The 20619-nt window shown below is 36.0% G+C and overlaps 2 protein-coding genes across 2 annotated transcripts; both read left to right on the forward strand.

The window, feature by feature from the left end:
• The first annotated feature begins 550 nt into the window (after nucleotides 1-550).
• Nucleotides 551-1495, forward strand: LOC140615279 (olfactory receptor 51V1-like). The gene has a single exon (XM_072795196.1). The coding sequence runs from the start codon at nucleotides 551-553 to the stop codon at nucleotides 1493-1495; it is 945 nt and encodes a 314-aa protein (XP_072651297.1).
• Nucleotides 1496-16502: 15007 nt separating this feature from the next.
• On the forward strand, nucleotides 16503-17456 carry LOC140614587 (olfactory receptor 52P1-like). Its single transcript, XM_072793680.1, has one exon. The coding sequence runs from the start codon at nucleotides 16503-16505 to the stop codon at nucleotides 17454-17456; it is 954 nt and encodes a 317-aa protein (XP_072649781.1).
• Nucleotides 17457-20619: the final 3163 nt, after the last annotated feature.

Raw genomic sequence — 20619 nt, forward strand, 5'->3', positions numbered from 1 at the left:
TATACATCACAGTCGTCTAGTTCTCTCTTGATGCAAGTACTTACAAAGATATGATCTACTTTCTCGAGAGCAGAGAAACAAATATATCTTTGAGCTTTTGTTGTTGAGTTGAGACTCGAGCAGTGATTGCCAGATAAAAAAGACAGATTGAATCACCGGATGCATGAAGAGACAGACTGAACCGCGCCCAAAGGTGAAGGGTAACTGTTTTTTACAAATACACCGAAAAATTAACAGACATCTGGAAAGTCAAAATTTATCATAATCTCTAGTTGCTCGAGAAAGACGAAATCTATTTTAGATCACTTTCCTTGGTCTACCCTCAATGTTTTATTAGGTAGACACACAACAAGATTCCTAAGTGTGGAGATGTACTTGGATAACAGGTGTGAACAACAGTAAGTGTGACTTTTTAATGTAAAGAATTCTGTATTACATACCCATATCATTTTTGCTCAGATTGGTCCTCTATGAGAAAATAATTTGAATGAAAGCGCTCTACCAAATGGACACAAGTGCTGACTCGTTGGAAAAATACAGCAAATGATCCATGCCTGCTTTTCCTGCTTATGACACCAATTCCTCCACCTTTCTACTAACAGGCTTCCCTGGCCTGGAACAGGAATATCCCTGGCTGTCCATCCCTTTCTCCTGTATCTATGCTATGGTACTGTCTGGGAACTGCCTGGTGCTGCATGTGATCCGGACTGAGCCGAGCCTGCACCAGCCCATGTTCTACTTCCTGGCCATGCTGGCCCTCACTGACCTGTGCATGGGGCTGTCCACGGTGCACACGGTGCTGGGCATCCTGTGGGGACTTAGCCAGGAAGTCAGCCTGGATGCCTGCATTGCTCAAACTTATTTCATCCATGGTCTGTCCCTCACAGAGTCTGGAGTCCTTCTCGCCATGGCTTTGGATCGCTTTACAGCGATCTGTAATCCTCTGAGGTATACGTCCATACTAACCAGTGCCAGGATTACCAAGATTGGGCTGGGAATTTTAGTTAGGAGTTTTGTGTTCATTATGGCTCCCATAATCCGCCTAAAGTTTTTCCACTATTGCCATTCCCACATCCTCTCGCACTCTTTTTGCCTTCACCAAGACTTACTAAGACTAGCATGTTCTGACATTCGCTTTAACAGTTTCTATGCCTTGGCTCTGGTGATTTGCACACTTTTGTTTGATTCCATGCTAATTATTGTATCCTACATTCTGATCCTGCATTCTGTCTTGGCTATTGCATCCCGGGAGGAGCGGCTTAAGTCCTTGCAGACCTGTGTCTCCCATATCTGTGCTGTCATGGTTTTCTATATCCCAATAATCGGTCTGACTATGGTGCATCGTTTTGGGAAACACCTCTCTCCTATGGTCCATGTCCTCATGGGCAACATCTATATCATCTTCCCACCCTTGATGAACCCCATCATCTACAGTGTCAAAACCCAACAAATCCGTGGCAGGATTCAGAAGTGGTTTTCCATGAAAAAGGAGTAAAACACTTTAGATTACATAGACACAGGGGCTTACCTGTAGAAAACTTCAGGCAAGGAGAGGGAAGGAATATATTTATTTAAAGACGTTAAAAATAAGGTGACTGAAAATGAAGACTTACAGGATATGCCCATTACATGAAAGATTTCTAAGTATCAAAAATAATAATCAAACCCAAGTTTGAAGTTCTGATAGTAGAGTCCTTCATAACATGGCATTATCACTTCTGACTAGAAAAAAATAATATTCACAATTGTCCAGAGAAGTTTAACTTACAAGGAATATCTATAAAGAAGTCATCCAAACACATAGTACCCATTTATCACTGGAGGCACAATTTTGTCACCACTTGGTATGGTTGCCTTACTCGATATAGACATTACAACTGGTTGCTAATCTTAAGTGATGTTTTCAGACTGGTTAGCAGTTTGAGAGTCAAGCAACATCACCCTTCTCTTCTGGTTAATTTGTCAACAGACAATTCTGTTGTCTGCTTCTCTAAAGAACAATCTTTCTTCATTTTACATACCTCAAAATGAGTGCTAAAATGACAATCTTAATTTGAGTCTCACAGAAATTGATGTCTTTACCGTGTAGAATAAATGTTTCACTAATATGCTTTACGGAATCTTTTTTATTTTAATCTTTTCTGGATTTGATAAATATCAACAAGGCAAGACTTTTCTTCTGTAGTGGCGTTTCTCACCATGTCTACCTAATAATTAACATGAGGTCAGATAACTAGCCATTTGGGAACGTAATAAAGCCTAGTCTGTACTAAAAACCATGTGGAATTGCCATTCATGAACATCTTCAAGAGAAAAGATACTGTTACCTTTTTTCATCTCTAGCAGCAACTCATCTTCATTCTCATCCTCTTTACCAAATTAGGAAAAATACCCATGCATATGCTATCAGAGAGTGCTGTTAGACAGAGCTGATCTTTATTGCTTTGTGGAACTCTGTCCATAAGCTTCTGAGAGCAAACTTGTTAAGCATTTCATCCTTAAAGGATTTCTCCAAATACTCTAACCCATCGTCTTTTTTCCTCTTCTATTATTGGAGAACTGAATCATTAAATTCATGATTCAATCTTCATAGCATGCATTTATGAAGAGGCATTTATCTTTTGGCATACAACTAAAATACATTAAGACACACGGAGATATATATATATGTATATATATATATACACATATATATATATGATCATCTGACTGATAGCAAGTATGTAAATGTATAAATTCATAGGTCTTAAGTGTTAATCTTTTAGAAAAATGTATAAAATAGAGATAGAAGAATGGATGAAGAACTCTAACTAGGGAAAATGTGTTTTCCTTATTAGATTCCTTTGGAGTCCTTATTTATATTTTGGAAACAAGATTTGAGCAACTCATTAATTTTGTGGTAAAAATAACTTCCAATCTTCAAAAGTAGTATGGCATTGGTTTTACAATATCATATTGGCCCTTTTTCCTGCTTTGCATTAAAATGCATCTAAATGTGTATCACATGTAAGAGTTTACAAAAAATTGAAAATAAGGAAAAATTGTCAAATGATTGAAAACTTGGAAATAATTTGCATAATGTAAATAAAGCTATACTGTAAATGAATCTGGTTTAAAACATACAATTGATTATTCATGCCTATTTACTTTATGAACCAAAAAGAATCAACAATCCGTATCTAATTAAGAAGTAATTTGGGATCCCTGGGTGGCGCAGCGGTTTAGCGCCTGTCTTTGGCCCAGGGCGCGATCCTGGAGACCTGGGATCGAATCCCACGTCGGGCTCCCGGTGCATGGAGCCTGCTTCTCCCTCTGCCTGTGTCTCTGCCTCTCTCTCTCTCTCTCTCTCTCTCTCTCTGTGACTATCATAAATAAATTAAAAAACAAAAAGAAGTAATTTATTCCACTCAACTTATACTCAAAGAGATGGAGTTTAAAACAGCAATTTTGTAAAACAAACAAACAATCAAACAGATTTTTCATAGATTTTCTTTGTTGTAATTTTTTTTAAGGTAGGGAAAAGTCAAGATTTTTCACTATAGGATGATAATTTAATGTTATTTCTATATTAATCCATGAAATGAATTAAGAAACGAATTAAAATGTTCATATGAGATGGAAGAAGGTAATGTTCTTATAGAATTCAAATTTACTCTAAATGTGATACCCAATATTTTTTCTAAAAATTTGTTAAAATCACAAGCATTCAGGGCACCTGGGTGGCTCAGCAGAGTGAGTGTCGACTCTTGGTTTCAGCTCAGGTCATGATCTCAGTGTCCTGTGATCAGCCAGCATTGGGTCATGTGCTAAGCATGGAGTCTGCTTGTCCCTTTCCCTCTGCTCCTCCCCTTATCCCCCACTATAAACGTTCTCTCTCTCTCTAAAATAAATAAATCGCTCAAAAAATTATAAGCTCTCAGCGATTAGCACATTCTAAAAATAAGTGTTATATTTACATTCAAAAACACCATTAGAAAGCATAATTGAATGACAAATCCTATTCACATATACAGAACCTGAAGATATAATGTACATAATCACACGTAGAAATCATTCACACCCTTAGGGCCACCTGGGTGACTCAGTGGATTAAGCGACTCTTAATTTTGGCTCAAGTCAGGATCTCATAGTCCTGAGATTAACCCCCCTGCTTAAGATTCTCTGTCTCTCTCTCTCCCTCCTCCATTGATGCTTGCTCTCTCTCTCTCTCTCTCTTTCTCTAAAAATAAAAAAAAGAAAGAAAGAAAAGAAAAAAGAAATAAAAAGAAATCATTAACACTTTGTTAGAGAGTGTAAGGGCATACACCTGAAATAGAAATATATTCTTTACTCTGTGTAACTGTATCTGTTCTCCTAAAACATTCCTGTAGTTTCACTGTGACTACACAAATAACAATATTCTTAATTTATAAAATTTTTATAGTTTCTTAGGAAATATTAAAAATCAGAGAAATAAAACAATTTAAAAATACATTTCAAGGGGTTCCTGGGTGGCTCAGTTGGTTGTATCCAACTCTTGATTTCAGCTCAGGTCGTGGTCTCAGGTCATGATTTCACACCCACGTATCTCAAAATAACAGAATATGAAGTACAGAAGTAACACTAGATACATAGAAAAATTAAGGAATAAATTTAATGAATTTTAGTGCCATTTAATTTTTTAAAGAAAATAGGATTATGTAATAGCCATGTAGCAGACTCAAAGATAAATCTATACCTAATTTCTTTTTATTTCAAGTTTGTATTTAAATTCCAGTTAGCTAAAATACTGTGCAACATGAGTTTCAGGTGTAGAATTTAGTAATTTGTCACTCACATACAGCACTTCATGCTCACCACACCATACCCATCGCCTATTTAATCTATCTCTCTGCCCTATACCTAATTTCTTAACCCAAATATAAGTATTACTATGCTACAAACTCATTTGTACTTATACCATATCATACACATAAAAATGAAACTGTAAAATTCAGGAACAACTGTTCTTTTAAAAGAGATCTTTTGAATAAGCTACAGCTTATCCTTACAGATAAGGACAGGAAATGAGAGTTCATAAAATGAAAATCAATGCTTGGACACAGACACACATACATATATAAGGATACATAAAAACAGTGAGAAATAAAAACTCAAACTATTTGCAATTCAACACATGCCAAAATTAGTTTACTCAGGCAAAACATACTTACACATCAATATGACAAAAGACAGCATAAACCTATAAAAACAAGATATAGAATTTAAGTTGTAAAAAAAAATTCAGTTGTCAGTAGTTTGAAATGGTCAATAAATATTAGATTCGATGTCATCTAAAATTGAATAACCACAAAATTTAAAATAATAGGTCAAATACAACTCCATATTTGGTATATAATTGGCAAATAAAACATGGTTATCAGAATCTGAGGTTGTTCAGAGACTTGCATTTGCTTTTCATATGGATGTAAGTTAACAAGAGATTTTTGGAGATAAGTCACACGTGAATACTGAAATCTCTTATTTAGATTAGATAGAAAGTTATTAATATGTATACTGTTCTATAACGTGTACTTTTGAGGGTCTAATATTTATTAGTTTTATAACAATACAATTGTCAAACTACTCTTTGTTTAAAAGTTGTGTATTAAATATTTTCCAAAATTTTGACAAAATGTTTGAATTAAATAAACGCTACAGTTCATTTTTTAATTGAATCTGTTCTGTATTTCCATGATGACAAAATGGAAGAACACAAAGAAAACATAATAAGGCTTTAGAATGTTACAGAAACACTTCTAAACATCAATAAATGTTGGATGAATAAATTTAAGATTAATCATTCTCCACAGGATATTTTGTTTCTTTTTGTAATTTAAACTCAATTAGCCACATATAGCACATCCTTAGTGTCAGATGTAGTTTTCAGTAATTCATTAGTTGCGTATAACACTCAGTGCTCATCACATCACGTGCCACAGGATTTCTTAAGAAAGTGAGTTAAAAAAAAAAAAAGTGAGTTTAAATTTAAGTTGAGGAAATAATTTGTGGAGAGATGACTATGCTTTTCTCTCTCAGCTCTCAAACACTAATTGTGGAAAAACACTGATGAAAGGAATAGCTTTAAAAATTGAGACAAGATTTTCTGTCATGGTAAACTCCACAAAGTATTTAGATATGATTAGCTCATATGGCTTTTGAGGCAAATTTTAATACCTGTTTTCATTAGCTAAAGTTATGCTTCCATGTGAGGTATATGGAGCAAGCTGCTTATGGTTTAGATTACTTTCAAGAGAAATACTAGCACCTAGTAGCTGGCAACATCACCTGGTAGAGTTACATGGTAACTTATGTGACACCAAACTCATATTTAATTATAATCAAGATCAATATCTTTCAGTTAGAGTGATAATTGTCACAGAACATCTTAATCCCTGTCAATCTCTAGAGCCATGTATCATTTATTCAAAATGATGTTAGTGCTATGGGCATAAAATTAGGTTATCACATTTTTTTCATAATAAATACATTTATTTATTTATTTGATATATTACAAAAAACAGATTTATTAAAATTAAATAGAAGTAGAAAAAGATTTGAGGGATGATGAAAGGTAGAGATGAAGAGGACAAAGAAAAACCAAAACGAAACCTATCAATGATTCTCACCCTATGGGCTTTTGTTGCCCAGAGAGCCATGAACTCACTGCAGACAATGTAGAAGTCCAAGCATTTATCAGTCATCTTTTTGTAGATTATTGAATAAAATTTTACATGCATATATATATTTTTCAGAGTATTCATTGCTATGATTAATAATATACAATTAATTCAATATTACGCAGTTACAACTATATTTTGTAATGTCTTTTTTCAATATACAATTGCTGAGAGCAAAATTATTCCTTATATGAATAGATAAAAAGTTTACCCCAAACAAGTCCTTACACTTAAATTGGCTAGAAACTACTGCTTTATGCAACTAAAGTACATACGATATGTTTTTTCTATTTTATTCTTCAATTATTTATTTAGTTATTTATTTAGTTATAAATTTATTTATTCATGAAAGACACAGAAAGAGAGGCAGAGACATAGGCAGAGGGAGAAGCAGGCTCCCTGTGGGGACCCTGATAGGGAACTCGATCCCAGGACCCCAGGATCACGCCCTGAGCCAAAGGCAGCTTCTCAACCTCTGAGTCACCTAGGCATCCCTCAAGTTTTTATTTAAATTCTAGTTTATAATCATATAGTGTAATATCTGTTTCAGGAGTAAAATTTAGTGATTCATCACTTACATGTAACACCTAGTGCTCAAGGCAAAAAGGACCCTCCTTAATACTCATCATCCATTTAGCCCATTCCCCACTCCCCTCCCCTCCATCAACTCTCAATTTATTCTCTACAGTTAAGAGCCTCTTATGCTTTCCTCCCTCTCTTTTCCCCTTCCCCTATGTTCATCTGTTTTGTTTCTTAAATTCCACATATGAGTGAAATCATGTTGTCTTTCTCTGACTGACTTGATTCATTTAGCATAATACACTCTATTTCCATTCACACCATTAAAAAATGGCAAGATTTCATTATTTATGATGGTTGAGTAATATTCCATTATATTTATATATGGAATATATATAATATTATATATGTAAAATTCCATTATATATACGTTGAAAATATATATATATATATAATACTAATCTTCTGGTATTATATAGAATATTATATATATTCTAAATATATATATATATATCACTTTTTTTATCTATTCATCCGGTGAGTGCATATGAGTCTCCATGAACCTGGTGAGAAGAATTACATAGTAACCACACAAAGGCACATTGGGTCACAGTAAAAGGGAACAACATAAAAGAATAATAAAATGGAGATCTTGAAATAGACTGAATTATGGTTAATAATTATTATATTATATAATAAATAGACTGAATTATTATTAATAATTATTTCCTGGGCTCAGTAGGAATTGCCAGACTATCTGTCTACACCTAACTCATTTTCACTTGTCTTCTTACAATATTCTCTATGAGTTAAGCATTTGATTAATAGTCCACTGACACTGGGTACTGTAGGTCTGTTCCTAATATCAGTATTTGCCCATATAGGAACACATGAGCTTTATCCACAAACAAACTCTGGAGGGTCACAGTGTTCTATGGATGCTCCAGTGTTAATATGTCTCTGCATAGTTCTGGCCTGTCTTGTTTACCTCCATCTTTATGTATCCTGTGTATATAATCAGAGGACTTCTGGGCTTTCCTAAGCCTAATGAGACCTCCCAAACATCATAATATCCCATTACAAGGCAGCCATGGCTAACTACCATCTTGTCCACAGAGACCTTAATGTCCCCAAAGTCATTGCTGTCATACATTTAATCATTCTTGAGTAAGTAACTTTGTCTGGACACCGCAATGGAAAACCATCATTTGAAGATTTGCAGAGAACAGCTATTCAGGTTATTCTATGAGGTATTATTTTAGATCAATCAAGTGGCAGTCAAGTAGGAAAAGAAGATTTCTAGGTAGAGAAATCACAATGTATGTTTACAAAAGACATTTGAGTATTTGAGTAACGTCAGGTGGTACTAGAGAAAGAAGGAAATATTTTCAGAGGTTAAAAAGCATAAATTCAGCATTCTTGCTTCTTTTTTTTTATTTTTATTTATTTACGATAGTTACAGAGAGAGAGAGAGAGAGGCAGAGACACAGGCAGAGGGAGAAGCAGGCTCCATGCACCGGGAGCCTGATGTGGGATTCGATCCCGGGTCTCCAGGATCGCGCCCTGGGCCAAAGGCAGGCACTAAACCGCTGCGCCACCCAGGGATCCCCAGTATTCTTGCTTCTATGCAAGAATCTAAGAAGTTCCTGTTACAGAGTGGTTTCTGGTTATGTAACTCACAGTAGTCACAATGTTGAAAGATTAAATTCTAAGAAAACCAAGGGTAGCAAATGACCATGGAGATGTTGGCCATCTCTAAAGTGTCAGAGGCATGAATTGTAGGATAAAAATCTGTGAATTATTTAAGACTGCAGACCGTATGTACAAAAACAGACATTTTGTACTCAGAATTTAATGAGAGCATACTAGGTTTCAGTATCTTCTTTTCTGTGATACAGTTTCATGAAGGAGATGAAGGTGAAAAAAGACACAAATAATTCAGTAAATTAGAGATATTCTCATTAGCTTGAAGGCAATTGTTGACCTACTTTGCTAAAGCAGTTTCACTTATCTGGAGGGGCAATACACTAATGCTACAAAATAAGGAATTTTCAATATTCTTCCAAGAAATATGTGAGAATGGGCTGAGATAAGTGCGGAACAGGAAAACATTAGTGAGTTTTAAAGTTAGCACTATTGACTAAGAGGATGCTGTGGTGAGGAAGAAGTTCAAAGTTAAGAGGACACAGGTTACTGATTTAGTGAATCTAAGAGTAGTTTAGTGATTGCGAGGATACATGAGTGGGTGATTCAGTAAGGAAATGGGGAAGGATTCCTTCCCTTATGTCTTTGCATAGGGGTGGTGAAGATAAATATACATTTAAAAGCATTTGCAGGTAGAACAGGGACTTTCAGGGAATTTATAATTCTTAATAATCTTCCCTTCTAAGTAGCAGTATCTAATCATGTATAAAGACAAGATAGTTGGGATCCCTGGGTGGCTCAGCAGTTGAGCGTCTGCCTTCAGCCCAGGGCGTGATCCTGGAGTCCTGGGATCAAGTCCCACATCGGGCTCCCTGCATGGAGCCTGCTTCTCCCTCTGCCTGTGTCGCTGCCTCTGTCTCGCTCTGTCATGAATAAATAAATAAAATCTTAAAAAAAAGGGACAAGATAGTAAGTCTAGGTCAATTGAATCTATTAATAGATAACATTTGTTGAGCATTCCAGCCACTTTTATAAATGAAAATTCTTTACTGTATTAATATGTACTTATTTACATGCATATTCTTATTTAATTCTTTTAGAAACCATCTGAATGAGTACGTGCTCTTGTTATGCCACCATACTCTCAAAGAAACAAAGGCATGATTTTTATGAGGTGGGAATCAAACACCTGTTGAGTGGAATAGTCAGACTTTCTACCTATGAAATGCTATTCTTTGAATATTGTTTCTCATAATAATGGCTAACACTTATAAGGTGCTTACTATGTGCCAGGTGGCTGACCAAACATTTCATGTAATTGGGTTATATACTTTTCAAAATTACACTATCAAATGAAAGACATTTTTATTACCTGCATTTTGGAGTTCAGAAAATTGAGCTATAGTTGAAGTAATACTAATACCTATAGCTATAATTTCCCCCAGTAGTACTCAATAGCTCAGGTGCAGAAGCAAACAAGCTGGAGACAATGTGAGAGAGCTGCAAAATAGATGAGAAGGAAAGTGTTCCAGAGGAAGGATTCCTGTCCCCTTTGAAGAGTCCTTTTAGGGATCCCTGGGTGGCGCAGCGGTTTAGCGCCTGCTTTTGGTCCAGGGCTCGATCCTGGAGACCCGGGATCGAATACCACGTCGGGCTCCCGGTGCATGGAGCCTGCTTCTCCCTTCGCCTGTGTCTCTGCCTCTCTCTCTCTCTCTCTCTCTCTCTCTGTCTCTGTGACTATGATAAATGAATAAAAGAAAAATCAAGAGTCCTTTTAGCAGGACTAAGTATCAAGTTGGCATGAGACAGATTAGTAGGAGAAAATCAGGTGTAGTAGTAGACATGGAAATTTCAAGGACAGTCACTTAAAATGAGATCTATATGTCATCCTGAACTAAAGAGAAGGTAGACCTCAAAGAAAATTGCAGTTCACAGGGCAAAAAGAAGAGCAAATGTTTGGTAATGATGTTTCCCCTGCTATACAAATGGGTCACTCGGGTAAAATTTACCTCCGCTAGTAATGGTTATTCTGGGAAAGACCCTCAATTTAACTTGTTCAATATACTTAAGGGAGGGATAAAAGTTTCTCTTGAGCCTGTAAGGTCTTGATGGTCTTCAGTTCAGAAGAATCTTCATGCCAAAGTGGCCCATCTGGGGGCAGCCTGCCCTTGGTCCCTACAAAAGCAAACGGAATAAGATATTTGGGTATGCTAATAAGTAAAAGTTTGAAGTGATGTTCCACCAAATCTGTTTATCTGGAGAGAAGGAATTAATGCTGGGTGTTAAAGTATGGAAAAAGAATGAGATTATATATTCATGATGCAGTGTTTTGGAATTTAAGTTTTCAGAAGAGGCACGGTTACAGATGATGATAAATCTTTGTGGGATGATATATAGTGTAGTGAATTCATCATTGGAGGAAGAAAAGTGGGAATGATGAATGGCCAGTGGGTTAGAAAGGATCTAAATGTACAGATTTCAAAGCCGTGTATTAATATAACACAATACAGGTGGAAATATAAAGTAAAGCCAGATAGCAGTGTTTAATGAATATGGGGGAGACCTAGTTATTTATCGACATCAAAGTGGATGATGAAGAGTGTTTGAAGTGGGAAATATGGAACTACAGTGAGATGAAAAGTACCAGTGCAAGGGGAGAGTATCAAGGACACTCCAGTTTAGGGCAACTTAAGAGAATCTTAAAAGAAATTTTTCGTTTCCTTACTTATTGGTATGTCTTTGTTTTTTGTAAGATGGAAAATGGGGTAAATTTTATATAATGAAGCTAAAGCTGCAGACATGAGTTTTCTTTATTTTCTATGTCTTTTTGTTGTTGTTGTTGTTGTTGGGAAAGAAATTGGCTTTAATTATCTTTCAAAATACACCTAAGCCTTTTCCTCAAGTCCCTCCACCTCCCAAAATGTTTAAGAGGCTGATAATATAGATTTGGCCCATATAAATTGTTGCTCTCGACTATTTCAAAATACTTATTCCTTGAATGATAGCAAAATTTGGAATAATAATAGCTTCTGGAAAAAAATGAAAACAAGTATATACATACATACATATATGTGTATGTATGCATGTATGTATATAGTAATGAAAACGACTAACCTGTATTAGCACATTCCCGTATGAACAGAATGAGGTTTGGGACTTATGTCTGTCACTGAAAACCATAGTCACCAAATGCTGCTCTCCATGTCTCAAAATAATTCCCTCTGTACCATTTAGGGTACAGCACATAGGGATTCTTTGGATGTCATACTATGCTTCCATACTGTGTTGCTTTTGCTTTTTGCAAGGAAGCACAGCGTAGATGAAAATTAAGAGAATGTATTATCTTTGATTAAACTGGAGGAGGAATGTATTTATTGATGAAGGGTATTTAGTAAGTGTAGAACCACCACCTTCCCCATGTGCAAACAGAACGTAACATGCTCTCATGATTAAAAACCACCTTGACACTATCATAACATTATCTAACAGAAAGAATGTCTCAGTTAATGTCTAATCACTGACAGTTTAGCTGCTTCCTCTGTATCAGAAACTGAGCAAAACACTGGAGACACAAAGTCCTTAATATATGGTCTTTTTACTTCATGTCTCATATTGATAGTGGAGTACTTAGGACAAGTAAAGGAATAGCTACCACAAGATGTAATATTTGTGCTCATCAAGTATGTGAAAGATACGGGAGCATAAGAAGGTTCATCACAGTTTGAAGTAGACAACAAGCACTTGAGAGAATCAGAAAATGTTCAACAGGATTGAAAAGACAGATTAAAGTTTATAAAGCAGATGAGGGAAAAATTAATCAAGTCCAAATGTAGAGACAGTTTAAAGTCATAAAGAATAAAACCATATTGTATGATCCCAGACCTGCTAGAAGTTCTGGGTTACACTGAAAGGAAGTAAGGGCAACACTGGAAGCTTGAGAGATGAAAAAAAAAAAAACTTAGCATAAATTAACATTTTTTGGAATAAGACTTTTAATGATAAGACTTTAAGCAAAATAATCATATCTGTCTTTTGAAAGATAATTGATGATGTGAGGAGGTGGACTTTATAAAGAAGCCAGAAACAGAAGAAATAATTAGGAGGCTATGCCTCAGACTTTATGGGAGTTAATAAATGAGGATAAAGGAAGAAAGGATGAATGACATGCTGAATTTGATGGATATCAAATCATTAAATTCAGTGAGATATAATGGCTGCTTGATTGTACTGTTAAGGTTTTAAAGGGCAAAGGGTCAAGGATAGCTCTGAGATTTTTGGTTGAAAGGACCATGTGACAGCTGTTGCCAACAAATGAGAGACAGGCAGATAGTGGGGGAGCTTTGAGGAAAACAGTGAACATCGTGTGGCATATCCCCGACTGTGATTATTTAAGACATGGTATAAACATGCTAAATATAATAAAACAGAACATAGAAAGCATTGCATGCTCTACTAGCATCATGCTCTCTGGAGGGGCAGATTGCAGGCCACAGATTCGGCTAACTAACCCTGATGCAGGTAAAATGCTAAAGTTGGGAGGCAGAAGGAACATGGTATCTGTATGTTTCAGAAACAAATGCAAAATCAGAACTAACAGGAAGCTAGAGGGTGTGGGCAGGCTTTCTGACTTCCCTGGCAATCTGTCTGGTAAATATAAGGTAATAAGCAACCTTATTGACCTCATTCAAAATAGGCTGCCATGTTCTTGGTGTTGTTTCCCTATAGATCCCTGAGTTACACATTCCAGGAGCCTGGCCTCTCTCTAAATTGAAACTACTTAACCTCTTTCTCCCAGTATTGTCTTTTATTTAAAGAGAGAGAGAGACATTCTATCTATCTTTCTATCTATTGTACAGACGGAAATAGCCAGAGAGAGCATGAGTAGGGGTGGAGATGGGGGTGGGGTGTGGGAGAGGGCCATATGAGCAAGCAGAAGCAGACTCCTTGCTGGGCAGGGAACCTGAGGTAAGGCTCAATCCCAGGACCCTGGGATTATGACCCAAACCAATTACAGAGGCTTAACAAACTGGGCCACCCAGACACCCCTTAGTATTGCCTTATAAGTAAATTTACTGATGCCTATAGACCTACTTTTATGACTAAGTATGTATGTATCACAAAGCAATTAAGCTTATTTTTCGTTCTGTGTAATTTTTTCTACCTAGAAATCATGTTTATACTTCTAGATGTACTACTCACTTGCTGTATACTGAGTTCTCTGCCAAACATCCTCTTGAATTTTTGGTTTTCCTAAATGGAAGAACATGGAAAAACCTACAAACCTATAAAGATCTTTTTATTAAACTTAAACATCTTTTATAGTTTAAATGTTCAATATTCCCAATTTCTTGCCCCAAATTCTTATCTCTACCTGAGGTTATGGGACTCACATCCAACGTGACAATCCAAAATTCTGGGTCTCTGTATTCTGGATAATGTTTAAATTCTGAATTCTTCTGAAATATTTATAATGATTAACTCAAATTTGAATTCTCACTTTCTTATATGGAAACACCTCAGATACTTACTCACATAGGTCCAGAGTAGCATATGCTTAAGAGGAGAATATGCACATTAATTATAACCAGAATGTTTTTTTTCTGAACAGATATTACATGAAAAGTCAAACAAAGAGGTATTGCCAATAGGAATATTTATTAATATTTATTGAACTTGCGTATCAGATGAGTTTCAGGAGTAGATATTGGGAACAATTAAAAATTTTTAAAAAGGCAACGTATGAAGACGAGCGTGTGCATTTCTGAATTGCTATTTTAGGAGGAAATTTGATCCTCAGAAGAGGGTTTGAGGGCCATTACTGGAACAAAAGGACAAGACCAGTGAGGGATCATGAAAAGATGCTTGTAGCACTGAGACCTGGAGTACTGGATTGGAATTACTTTGCTCTCACTGTCATTAGCCAGGTAGCAAAGCAAGGGTCAAGGCCAGGAATCCGGGGAGCAGAATGCCAAATGGACTTATATTATTCCCATTAGTTAAAAATGTGTGTTGATAGCAATGTCTAAATTATCTGAAGGAATGAGGAAATGAAATTTTCAAAAAAGAAAAATAATTGTCAAGGCAGGAACTTATTTTCAATTTTCCCCCATCACTTAAAATGCTAAATTAAGTTTCATGTAAATCTTTTTAAAAATTGCATATGGTAACTTCATGTAATGTTGAATGCAGTTAACTGTTTTTGGATAGCTCAGAAAAAAAAAAACAGTTTTTCCTCATTATTTGAAACACAGTATACACTTAAAAAATTGGGTTGATTGATCAATGCAGTATTTTAGGTACTTGTTTTTGAATTACATAAAAAGTTGTAGAGATACAGCCATGGCAAAAAAAAAAAAAAAAAAAAAAAAAACTTGTGTTCTGGACAATATTAATTTAAAATTCTGATGACAGATCTGTGTTTTTCTACTATTTTCAGCTAATACCCCTCACTTTTGATATATGCTTCTAATATCCTGTCCTCCTTCTGATTATCTTTAAGATCTTTTCTGAAATAAGAAGGCATTAGTCATGAGTGAGAATAAGGTTTTATTTTTAATGTTCACAAGAATTTTGGTTATATTTAAGCTGTTTGAATTTCTTATTATGCATTCCTGATTATTTAAGTTGTCTGTGGTCTACCATATTGTTAATATTACAACTGCCTTTTGTATAACCTGCAATTCATTGTATATATGCATGTGTGCATCTGTGTGTTTGTGTATGCCTGCATGAATGTTCACACTTGATTGAAAATTCCTTGAGAGCAGTGGCCTTTGTCTTTTTTTCTTTTTTTTTTTTTTTTATAAATTTCTTGTTTATTGGTGTTCAGTTTGCCAACATATAGAATAACACCCAGTGCTCATCCCATCAAGTGCCCCCTCAGTGCCCGTCACTCAGTCACCCCCACCCCCAGCCCACCTCCCCTTCCACCACCCCTAGTTCCTTTCCCAGAGTTAGGAGTCTCTCATGTTTTGTCTCCCTTTCTGATATTTCCCACTCATTTTTTCTCCTTTCCCCTTTATTCCCTTTCACTATTTTTTATATTCCCCAAAAGAATGAGACCATATAATGTTTGTCCTTCTCCGATTGACTTATTTCACTCAGCATAATACCTTCCATCCACGTCGAAGCAAATGGTGGGTATTTGTCGTTTCTAATGGCTGAGGAATATTCCATTGTATACATAGACCACATCTTCTTTATCCATTCATCTTGCGATGGACACCGAGGCTCCTTCCACAGTTTGGCTATTGTGGCCTTTGTCTTTTTAAAGCAAAGTTGATGTCTATATCACACAATTCAAAAAATCCTAGGCACAAAGAAGCAGAAATTTTATCACTGCTTGTATACTTAATAGATAATGGAAATATAAAACTAGAACAGAAAAAACACTGAACAGAGAAGAGAAAATTTAAAAAGAAGTCCATCTTATTTGCAAATAAAGATACCGGGTCCATAACGGGGAAGTGATTAACCCAACAACTTACGGAAGTTTTAGAGAAGAGTCAGCCCTTCACAGAGGCTATTTTAGTGTGCCTGGAATCTCCATACATAAATAATTATTCTGATTTCTTGATTTCTTCCTATAGGAAACTAGCCTCACTACTTTGCACCAGAGCATGCAAACTCTCCAGTTTTAATATGGCAGACAATGCTACACATAGCTACATCTCATCTTTTTTCCTGGTTGGTATTCCTGGTTTGCAAGCTTTTCACTGCTGGATTGGCATCCCTGTCTGCCTCCTGTTTGCCCTGGCCCTGCTGGGGAACAGTGTAATCATCATCACCATCAAAATAGAACCCAGCCTCCACCTGCCTGTGTATTTCTTCCTTTGTATGCTGGCAGTGAATGACATGGCTCTTGTCTCTTCCACAGCCCCCAAGATGCTGGGTATCTTCTGGTTGGATGCTCACAAGTTTGACTTTAGTATCTGTCTAGCACAAATGTATTTTATCCACACATTCTGCATAATTGAGTCAGCCCTCTTGGTTGCCATGGCCTTCGACCGGTATGTAGCTATTTGTATCCCACTGCGTTATACAACCATCTTGACAACACCAATGGTCACTAAAATGGGTCTAGCTGGTGTGATCCGAGCTACCTTTATGGTTTTGCCCTGTCCTCTTCTTATTAAAAGGCTACCGTATCACACTAAATATGTTATCAATCATGCCTACTGTGAGCACATGGCTGTGGTGAAGTTGGCCAGTGCCAACACCCTCATTAACAGAGCATATGGAATCTCTGTGGCCCTTTCAGTGATGGTGTTGGACCTAGGGCTCATAGCTACATCCTATATCAAGATCCTTCAGGCAGTCTTCCGGCTATCTTCTCAGAATGCCCGCTCTAAAGCTCTGGGCACCTGTGCTGCCCATGTCTGCACTCTACTTGTATCGTACACACCTGCACTATTTAGTTTCCTAACTCACCGTATTGGCAAGAAGGTACCTCCAAGCATTCATATAATTTTTGCAAGTTTGTATCTTTTGGTGCCTCCCACAGTCAATCCCCTGGTGTATGGTGTCAAGACCAAACAGATTCGTGACCGAGTGGCTAGTCTCTTCCTCCCAAACAAGAAGATTTCTGGAAACTAAAATATGTAAATACAAACCCATGTTTGCAGATTCTGTTTTATGAAATCATGGTACATAAACAATAGTTGCAACTTTGTCCCCAACATACAATTTCTCAATTCAGTTTTATTTCTCAGCAGGGATATTTGATGTTGTACATTTTTCTCTCTTTTTTTCATTTTTTAATATTTCCCTTTCTTTCTCTTGGAAATAAGCTTCATGGGAAGCATTCAATAAATACTTGCAATAATTGTTATTTATTATTGACATTATTTTGTATTCTATATTTATGAATAATATTTCATGATATTCACAAATGTGAAATAGCTAGGTTAATTTTTGTAATAACTTTAAAATTCTCAGTATATTGGACAATGTAATTTAAGAAAACAAATTATTTTCCAATTCACACTGTTACATGCACAGATATAAAATTCTTCAGTAAAAGTCATCATTTTCAAGTTTCATTTTACTTGTTATAACAGTTGTAATAACGGCTTAACCCTCAAATAATGATCACTGTGGGTTTGACTGTTTATGAAGCCTTTTACATTTATTTACTCCTTTAGTCCACAAAACTATACTGTGATGTGGGTAGTATTATTATTCTCCTCGTACCAAGTAGAAAACTGAGGCACAAAAAGGTTTAGTAAATTGCATAAAGGTAGCTCCCCTAGCACAAGGCAATGTAAAATTGAACCCAGGGACTCTGGCTTTCAAAATACATGCTCTGTATTATGCAATATTGCCCATTAATATGCTTATACTTACTTGCCTTATAAATATGGATGCTTATTCCTCTATTTTAATTTTTTACCCTTCTACATCTCCTCTTCTTTTCTATATTGTGGTAGATATTTCTTAAATTTCCTTAAAATCCCTTATAAGTGATAAATCTGCTACAATACCTTGACAACACTCCAAGCAAGAATTACTTCTACTTTACTAGAAAATTGTCAAATCAGTACAGCCTGGTAACACTATTACTATACAATCATTATATGGTTTCACTCATACTGGGAATATAAAAAATAGCGAAAGGGATTATAGGGGAAAGCAGAGAAAATGAGTGGGAAAACTCAGAGAGGGTGACAGAACATGAGAGACTCCTACTCTGGGAAACAAACAAGGGGTAGTGGAGGGGGAAGTGGGCAGGGAGATGAGGTGACTAGGTGATGGGCACTGAGGGGGGTGCTTGACGGGATGAGCACTGAGTGTTAATGTTGGCAAATCGAACTCCAATAAAAATATACATATAAAAATAAAAAATTAAAAAAACATATATATACTTTCAAAACTTAAGGAAAACTCTAAGATTCTGAAAACACTATTTACCCATATGTTATTCCCCTCTCCTTTTTCTTTTTTTTTTAAATTTATTTCTTTCCTCTTTTCCTTCAGTATCATTTGTTTTGATCACATTCATTCAGTGCTGAAGTTGATAATGTTTCACTTCTAAGTTTAATGTTACTATGCATGGAACATAGAAGAAACTACATTGGACGTATCTATAGAATGCTCTGTTACTGAATGATCTGATACTTTAGATCATCATGGGATGTAGTGTTCTTTGATTGGAAATTGCTGGGCTTTGACCAACATTGGTATATATTTTGTGGACAATTCATAAACATTTGTTTGTTCTCAAATGAATTAGTTCCTCAAAACTTTACCTTTTTAGATGTTTCATCTACAGCCATATTCTTGTTTGTCAAACTCAAGTTTAAATACTGCTTCCATAACTGATAGCTAGGTGAGTGTCATTTTTAACATTATAAATCCTAACTTCACCATTGGTAATCTGAAAAATAGTTTTTAAGCTTCATAGTGTTAAAGTAAGAATTTAATGAGACTACAGATGAAACAGTTTCACAGTAGTCAACAAACCAATAGTCAATAGATTGACAATAGTCAATCTTCCAAACACACCAATTCTCGCTGCTATGATAGGTATTGAAAATATGAAGATCGGGATCCCTGGGTGGCTCAGCGGTTTGGCGCCTGCCTTCGGCCCAGGGCATGATCCTGGAGTCCTGGGATCAAGTCCCATATCGGGCTCTCTGCATGGAGCCTGCTTCTCCTTCCCTCTGCCTGTGTCTCTGCCTCTCTCTCTCTCTCTCTCTCTCTCTCTCTGTGTGTGTGTCTCTCATGAATAAATAAATAAAATCTTAAAAAAAGAAAATATGAAGATCAATTAGTAAATTTATTTTTTCAAATATCTAAATAGAGCTCCCAACTGAGTATATCTACTAGGAGATCCTATTTCTTTAATTTAACATGCCCCAAAGTGGACATTCTGCACTTACTCCCCACCCAAACCATTATAAAAAATGTCTTCTCTCAGTGAATTACATGCCAAGTCACTGAAAAAAGTTACACAAAAACAATTGATGTCATAGAGTATTTATTTTCAAATTATAAGGCAAAGATACATGGAAACTAAGTGGTAAAAAAATATTAAGTAAAGAGAAAATAAAATTCACCAGCCATCCCAGATAATGTAGACAAAACATTAAATATAATATAGTTAAAAACATAGATGATGGGGTGCTTGGGTGGCTCCATTACTTAAGCATCTGACCCTTGATTTCAGCTCAGGTCTTGATCTCAGGGTCATGAGTTCAAGCACAACATTGGAGCCCACTTTAAAAATAAATACATGGATGATTATCAAACAACAGAAAAACATCAAGTCTGAGAAAATTCTAATTGAAGAATATTGGAGGAGATGCCAAGGAAAGGCTGATTTGAGCATTGAAGAATGATGATAATATTACCAGGTAACAGGGGGAGGGTTTCCAAGTAGAGGTAACATCTCAACAGAAGTGAATAGACATAGTAAAAAATATAAAATAAAAATGCCTGCAGAAGACAGTGATGTCTTCAAATAACTGATGTCATCAAAATAAAAGAAAAAATGCTTCAAGGAAAAACATACAATTAGAAAAGCAGTTGGTGGTATCTTTTGCTGTGCAAAAGCTTCTTATCTTGATGAAGTCCCAATAGTTCATTTTTGCTTCTGTTTCTCTTGCCGTCATGGATGAATCTTGCAAGAAGTTACTCTGGCCAAGTTCAAAAAGGGTGTGACCTGTGTTCTCCTCTAGGATTTTGATGGAATCTTGTCTCACATTAAGATCTTTCATTCATTTTGAGTTTATCTTTGTGTATAGTGTAAGAGAGTGAT

The sequence above is a fragment of the Canis lupus genome, chromosome 23 (assembly GCF_048164855.1).
Source record: "Canis lupus baileyi chromosome 23, mCanLup2.hap1, whole genome shotgun sequence".
NCBI lineage: Eukaryota > Metazoa > Chordata > Mammalia > Carnivora > Canidae > Canis > Canis lupus.